The 7,793-nt window shown below is 40.4% G+C and overlaps 1 protein-coding gene across 1 annotated transcript; it reads right to left on the bottom strand.

Annotated features, from left to right (window-relative positions):
• Positions 1–2,054: 2,054 nt before the first annotated feature.
• Positions 2,055–3,328, bottom strand: LOC125529580 (brassinosteroid-responsive RING protein 1-like). The gene has a single exon (XM_048693988.1). The coding sequence runs from the start codon at positions 3,136–3,138 to the stop codon at positions 2,662–2,664; it is 477 nt and encodes a 158-aa protein (XP_048549945.1). The 5' UTR covers positions 3,139–3,328; the 3' UTR covers positions 2,055–2,661.
• Positions 3,329–7,793: the final 4,465 nt, after the last annotated feature.

Genomic DNA, 7,793 nt, shown 5'->3' with positions numbered 1-7,793 from the left:
GGTCATCCTACGAGTAGCGATTAACCAAACCATTAACTGATTAATCGGATGAATTCAACAGTGCTTTTACACACCCGATTATAAATGGCGACATCACAAAAAAGTTATCCACTTTTAACATAGCCTAAAAGAACACAACAACGTTTCAAATTTGATATATGCATTTTATTGGATAATTATGAAGGGTTGAAGGAATGCTATTTAAATTTCCAATATATCGAATAATTTCGAGTAACATGATTTTCTATGTATATTTCCCGGCCCCAAAAATTGCAAGTAGAATAAGTGTTTTTTCCATGAACATTTACTAAGTGTAGTTATGTATAATGCTAACCCGTGCGAATGCACGGGTTGACGACTAGTGTCTTTTAGTTATGCACCGTGTGTGTTGGGTCATTCTCCCATTGGCCCATGCAGCCACCGGTACATCAAGGGAAAATTACTTCTTTTAACAAATGCAGAACAACACGTTTGTTCCCCTAGGAGTAAACACAACCTCTCATTGTTAGTTCCCGAGGTGGCTTATTGATTCAACTCGCATTAGAGGTGGAGCCAGAACTTTTATGAAGCCTGGGTAAACTAATATATAACATATTAATATTTAATTTCATAGACCAAAATAAAGTTGAGACTTGGCAACAAAAGTCACAGACTAGGCCATGCATAGAACCATACTCACCATGTTGCTAGGAAAAAATATAGCTATCCAAATTAGCTTTGAAAAGTCCTAGAAGACACTACAAGATAAAAATATGGATTTGTAAATCACGTAAGTTAAGTGTTGTATTTTGTGAATGTGTTCAAAATAAATAGCTTGTGAGAACAAAAACGATCAGATAAAATATACCGATAATTCGGTAAAGAAAATCATGACATAAATGCCCTTCCTGAGACTTCATTGCGGTAAACGCCAGTGCTAGGTCTGCTAACCAAAACCTCCTCATTTATGAAATTCAGTAATTTCAAATTCGAAGTTAACATTGAACTATTTAAACCAAATTTATAAATCAAAGGCTATCATTCCGATGGTTAATCCTCCGATGCCTGACCAAAATAGTTAAGCCATAAATTTATCAACCTCCAAAATAATCATCAATCTTATTTAACCATCAGAAAGAGACAAGATAATGAGTTTTTTTGAGAATATGAGCCATTCATGACGATGGATTTTCTTCGCCCAACACCAGCCCTGAGCCTGCTCGCCCTAGTCCTTCTAATGATATGTGAGACATAATGGTCACACTTTTAAATGTAAATCGAACATTATTTTGTTAACTAAGTAATTAACATGCAAGGTCTTGAACTACAGGACTAAAAAAATATTATTGATGAGCCATTGGAGAAGCTGATATAGATGGATATGTCATAATTAACATGTATTATACCAAACATGAAGACACTTTTCACATCCACATAATCATCTTGTAGTATTTCGTAATCACATATTTATACTAAATATTTTTATTTTATTACACTCTATTACAAAATTTGACTAGTATTTATATTATGTTTAAAAATACTCACCACATATATGTATTAGTAATACTTAAAAATTGAATTTTTATTGGCATACACAAACTTATATCTTCATAGATGCAACAAGAAAAGTGAATTATTATTTTTATTCGAAATTATGTTGCTTTTGTCATATTATAGTCTAGTTTTTTTAAAATCCGGCTGATCTCAATCTAAAGAAGCATAAAAAATTACAAAGCACATGCATTCATTAGTGGAGTAATTTGTTCCATTTATTTAGAGACAACGAAAGATGTAGTTTCCATGGATGACAATGCGATGTGCTTGACATTATACATGTATTACAGCATGTTTATATGTCTTTGTGGTTGTTTTATCTATAAGTATCTTGTTGGAGGATTCTACTATGCACGAGTCTAAGTAGAATACTGTAATTATTTTATCTCCTATTTGAGTATTAGCCCAATTAATAATTAAGTCAACACATTTCCATGTAACAAAGTTATTTACCATATTAACAGATGAGGTAACAAATACATAATGGAATAAAAAATGTCTCTATTTAAGTGAAAAACCACTCAATAAAGCAGATATTAATAGCAAGATCGTTTACATAGGAGTGAGAAATAAAGTGAGGGATGAAAAAAATCCCAAAACATGGAAGTATTATCTTTAAAAGAATATTGTGCTAACTCATGAGCCACCTTATTTGCTTCACGTAGGTAGTGAGAAGACTCCACACTCACGAAGTCCAACGATAATTGGTTGCATTCCAGTACAGTAGCAACATCAGGCCCCACATATGTATCTAGATATATTCTCAAGTATCTCTGCATATATTCAAATTCATCCCCTCTATCTACTTCATATAATATATTTCCTGATGTATATATGTCCACTTCTTCTTCTTGGTGTATGGATTTCTTACTTGAGTGAAATCCAAATTAACTGAAACTTGAACAAGGAACTAATCCCCATCCCTGGGGTCTTTATTGTGAGAATCTCTCGAAAAGAGGGGCCGATCGGAAAATATTTCAACATCTCACCGCCATGGCCTCCTTGGCCCGTGCTGTGGTTGGGTTGGTTTCCATAGAAACCCAACCGTAGGCGACAAATTCAGAACACCCTCGTCAGGATACGCCTGCTGCAGTCGCCGGCTTGTGCAAACAACACTCGGCGGGGGAGTCACGACGCCGGAAGCGGCAGCGGCAGGAGGAAGGGCGGGAGAAGAGGCGCCCGGCAGAGCGGACAGGTGCGGTGGCCGTAGGCGGCCCAGCGGTCGAGGCAGGCGCGGTGGAAGACATGCCGGCACCCGCGCGGCCGGCGCACGCGCGTGGCGCCGTGGAAATCGCCGAGGCACACCGCGCAGCCCTCCGGCAGCAGCAGCGTGTCGTCTCCAGTAGTGGAGAGCGCGTCGAAGCGCACGGCCGGGGAATGCTTCTCCAGCTCCAGCTCAAGGCCATGGTGGTGTTGGTGGTGGTGGTCGGCGAAGTCGGAGGCAGTGGGGTAGTCGAAGCTGAGGCTCAGGCCGTCGTGTATGCCGACGCCGACAAGGCGGAGTAGCCAGGAGGAGAGGCGGTGGAGGTGGTCGAGCAGGAAGAGGAGGTTGAGCAGCAGCCTTGGCACCTCCGCGTGCACCGCCGCCGGGAACCCCATCCCCATTAATCAACTGAAGTAGAAGAAGTGAGGCAGAAAGGTAGCGATTTCTTTTGCAGTCTTGCAGCTCTGGAATGGCAGACGGAGCTCTGGAACGGCCTTTATAAAGAGAAGCAGCTAGCTCGCTAGCTAGAGAGCTTGTGGTTGGAAGGAGGTAGCAGAAGAAGAGAGGAATCAAGCAGCTAGTGGACGGGGGTTGCAGGATGGCGACTGAAGTACTTAGTAGTTTAGTACTACAATCGACAGACAGAGTCACAGAGAGTGTGCTTAGTACTACGTGCTTAATTAACGAGCTAACTAACTGTTGAGGCGTGACACTGATGAGGTTGTGTGTCGACGACAGAGATTAATGGTGAATGATTGATTAAGGGCATGTATAATGGTGCTATCTTAGGGATGCCACGTGGGATAAATGATGAGGTGGAGGAAAGAGAACTCATAAAAAAAGGCTTATCTTATGTTATTTAAGATAAGACAAGTGATGATCTTTTAGCACAATATGTCTCACCACATTTTTAGGAATTGCTAATTATTGAAGATAAGGCTAAGAGATGATTCATTATAAACATTTTTCTTTGTCATCTTTAAGTTACATGCAAAATTTAAGATAAAATTATCTTATCAACCATTGTATATGCCCTGATCGGATGCGGTAGGGTGTGTGTGTATCGTCGATCGTGCGTGTGTCGGGAGGCAGGTCAGGTGTGGCCGTCGCGGCCGGCTACGCTCTCAACTGCATGCGCGCCCTCCAGCTAGCGAAAAGCACGGCCGCCCGCCGGAAAAGACAAGAGTGTACAAGTCATGCATGTGCCTGGTACCGGAAGCAATCACGGACATATAGGCACCGGCCGAATTTGTTAGCTGGCTGGGATCAACCGACGCATCACAGCACAATCTCGATCTTGTCGCGTAGACATGCATGCATCTCGTGATACATGGATGCGTTTCACCACAGGAAAATCACATGTTGCGGACCTAAACCGAGTGTAAATTATCGTGTACTCAGCTTATGTAAGTGTAAGCTGAGTACCGGCAAACCAACACTCGTTTTATCCAAGTATAAGCCAAGTACCGTCAAAAAACACTCGGCTTACATAAAGAACTTGAGTTATTTCATGAAAAACGCTCAGCTTACATGCAAGAATCGGCAAAATAACTGTCACTTGGTAACCTCAAAAAAGAAAAACTGTCACTTAGTCACCGTCACCGCACATGACGGCTCCGTGATGGCAGGCGCTATAAGTTGAGTATTCGATAAAAAAACACTCGGCTTACACTTTTTTTGTGTGTGTTTTTTCTTCTCCTTTCTCTTGTATCATTTTTTGTATATTATTTTTACTGAGTATATGTCTAGGCCTTATACAACGGAAATAAAGGAACTACAAACATGAGGGTGCCAATACTCAACCCCAAATATGAAGTTTGTTAGTATTTTAATTCTGAAAAATGCATGTTTAAAGGTGATGCGACCGCTGCTTCACGGTCGGCCTTGAAAAAATTTGTACACTCAAGATACTCCATTACATGATTCATGTCAAAATTTGGCACTTTTCGGAATCCGTTTTCTATATTTAAGAAATTAAGTGCATTTCTAGGCATTTAGTGAATATAATTCAAATTTGAACGGCAAGTGCACGAAAACATTGTGCAAACTGGACTGAAAAATCATATTTGTGTTATTGAGTATATATTTAGGCCTTGTACAAGGAGAATATATGAACTACAAACATGAGGGTGCCAACACTCGACCCCGAACATGGAGTTTGTTATTTTTGAAAACCAAAAAAATGCAAATGAAGTCTGAAAAGCATGAAACTTCGCATCATGTCTTTAAATGCCATCAACATGTTGTGGTAAAAGTTTGATAAGCTTTCTCAAAAGTGGTCATGTAGAATGCGTAAAAACTGAACAATATTGTGAAAAATGCAAACGAAGTCTGAAAAGCATGAAACTTGGCCTTGTGTCTTTATATGTCATCAACATGTTGTGGTAAAATTTTGAGAAGCTTTCTCAAAAGTGTTCATGCGTAGAAACCGGACAATCTCCAAGGAAGATACATAGTTTCGAGAGGGAACATGCCATGTTTGAAGGCAATGCGACCGCTGCTTCACCGTTGGCCTTGAAATTTTTTCTACACTAAATATACTATACATTACATGATTCATGTCAAAATTTGGCGCTTTTCGAAAGCTGTTTGCTATATTTAATCCATTAAATGAATATCTAGACTTTTAGTGAATATAGTAAAAAATGTAATACAAATGCATGAAAATTTTGCCGATAATGGGTTAATAAATCATATTTGCGCTGATGAGTCTATGTTTAGCTCTTATCCAAAAAGATAAAAGAAGAAAGAAAAGTAAAAAAAATAAAAAAAATAGAAAACAATATGTAGGACAAAAAGAAAAGGAGAGAGGAAAAGGAAAACGAAAAATATATGTTTGTTAGGAGTCAAACCGAGCCCGTTAGGCTGATTTAAACTCCATTCACAAAAATCAAACCCTACCACATGATTAAACATCAAACCCTACCACATGCTGCCAGATCTAGCTACAACAAATACAGAGAAGGGGGTGATTGAACTCACAGAGGCCATCACTGCAGCTCAAGGGAAACTCGGAAACGGCCGAAGAAGATGAGACGAGTCGCTGCTGCCGTGGACTGCCGGCCCGAGAAGGAGCGCCGCTTACCTGCTCGTCGGTTGAGATGCACCTTGGAGGCAAAGCTCGAAAGGGGGCAGGAGAGTGGCAGGAGTTTCGGTGGTGAGGTGAAGGGGGCTATATAGGGCGGCCGAATCGGCGGGAGGTAACCCGAAATCGTCCTGCCGATTTTACGAAGACGGGCACGAGCTCGCGCCATCTCTGTGGTTGCATGAGCTCAGCGCCGCATTTCCCTCCCCTGCTTCAGCCGAGCTTGTCTCTCTAGAAACTGCCAATTCGGACGTTCCTAGCGGGCCTGGCTGGGAAGTGCTTTAAAGTCGTGCTATGAGGGTCAAATAGTGTATGAGGGCAAGGAAGCATGCCGAATTCTTTCCGCGTGGGTCTGGTTGCGCTCTATACGACCTACCAAACACGCCCCTAGTGAATGCCCCACTACGTGCGAGCGTGTGGACTCATCCATCCATATCTACGGAACCCAGCCAGTTCATTCAAAGATAAACTAGCAACCATCTACATAATCACATCCATGTATTTCCCGCAAGCATTTGCTAGCAACATGACAAATGAACTGAACATGCACCTAGAATATCAAATCAATAGCATCAAGTTAAACTTGAACACTATTTTCATATGGTATATTTTATAAATTATAGGTTATTTACTCTATAAACTTGATCAAAGTATGTCTATTATGGACCAAACTCTCTAGGAGTAAACGTGACTCTTCTTATTAATTGCCGAGGCAACTTATTGATTCCCATGCAACTCGCATACTCACATAAACTGGTGACCCTCTATTCTCAACGTAAACATGGCCTAGATAATTGATTATAGTCTTAGGGATTGGACAGAAGCCGGCAGATATAGAGATTGATTTCTCACAATGCAATTTTTTTGCGTCGTCACCCCATATATACTGTATTGGTTGTCTGGCCGCTACTGCAGCCACACCGCGTGCCCCCGTGTGGGATGCATGGGGCCTGCGGCGTGTTCTTGGTCGGCTTCATCGAGGCCTAGGCGGGACGGGTCAGATCCAGGCGAGACTATTGGGAGAGTGGGGACGGGGAGCCTCGGCACTCAACTGCTTCGCCTAGCAGCACAATGCTTTTATTGATAAAATTAAGCAAACCAGGCACCATTGATCTATTTTTAGGTAGGAAAGCTAATTGTTCCACTGTTAATTATAAATTAAATATTATTTTGTTAACTAAGTAACAATTTAGATATTGAATTTCAAGATTAAAATTATATGATGAATGAGACAGAGCAAAATCTGATAAAGATGTATATGAAGGAGAATATGATATAATTAATATGTTTTACGCTAAACGATAAGCCACTTCGGCTATCCAGACAACCATCTTGTAGTACTTCGTAATATATTTATACTAAATATTTTTATTTTGTTGCATGTCATTATTACAAAATTTGACTACTATTTACATTATGTTTAAAAATATCATCACATATTTGCATGGGTAATATTTAAAAATTGAAACGTCATTGGCATACACAAACTTATATTTTTATCGATGCAACAAGAAAATTAAAATACTAGTACTTTTGTTGGAAATTATGTTACTTTTTTCACATTATTATCTTTGATGTTTTACCAAAAAAGAAAGAATCTGGTTGATCTGAATCTAAAGAAAGCACACAAAATTACAAAAGCACATGCATTCATCAGTGGAGTAATTTGTTCCATTTATTTATAGATAACGAAAGATGTAGTTTGCATGGCTCAACGGATGCGATGTGCTTGGCATTGTCCATGTATTATACCGTGTTTATATGTGTTCGTGGTTGCTTTATCTATAAATATCTTGTTAGAGGATTCTACTATGCACTATTTCATCTCCTATTTGATTATTACCCTAGTAAGTGGAAACCAGGTTTGGTTTGGCATGAGCTCCTGACCCCTCCTGCGTCTCCCCAGTGAGGCGACAGGAGGGTGACCTAGATTCGCCGTGCGAGCCCCCAATCCTCCTTCCCCCCTGCTTC

This window comes from Triticum urartu, unplaced genomic scaffold (assembly GCF_003073215.2).
Source record: "Triticum urartu cultivar G1812 unplaced genomic scaffold, Tu2.1 TuUngrouped_contig_5706, whole genome shotgun sequence".
In the NCBI taxonomy this organism is placed as follows: domain Eukaryota; kingdom Viridiplantae; phylum Streptophyta; class Magnoliopsida; order Poales; family Poaceae; genus Triticum; species Triticum urartu.
This window is presented reverse-complemented; position numbering and strand designations above follow the sequence as displayed.

What these genes read in the sequence shown, in the direction of transcription:
- LOC125529580 (XM_048693988.1), bottom strand. Translation starts at nt 3,138, where the DNA reads ATGGGGATGGGGTTCCCGGCGGCGGTGCACGCGGAGGTGCCAAGGCTG.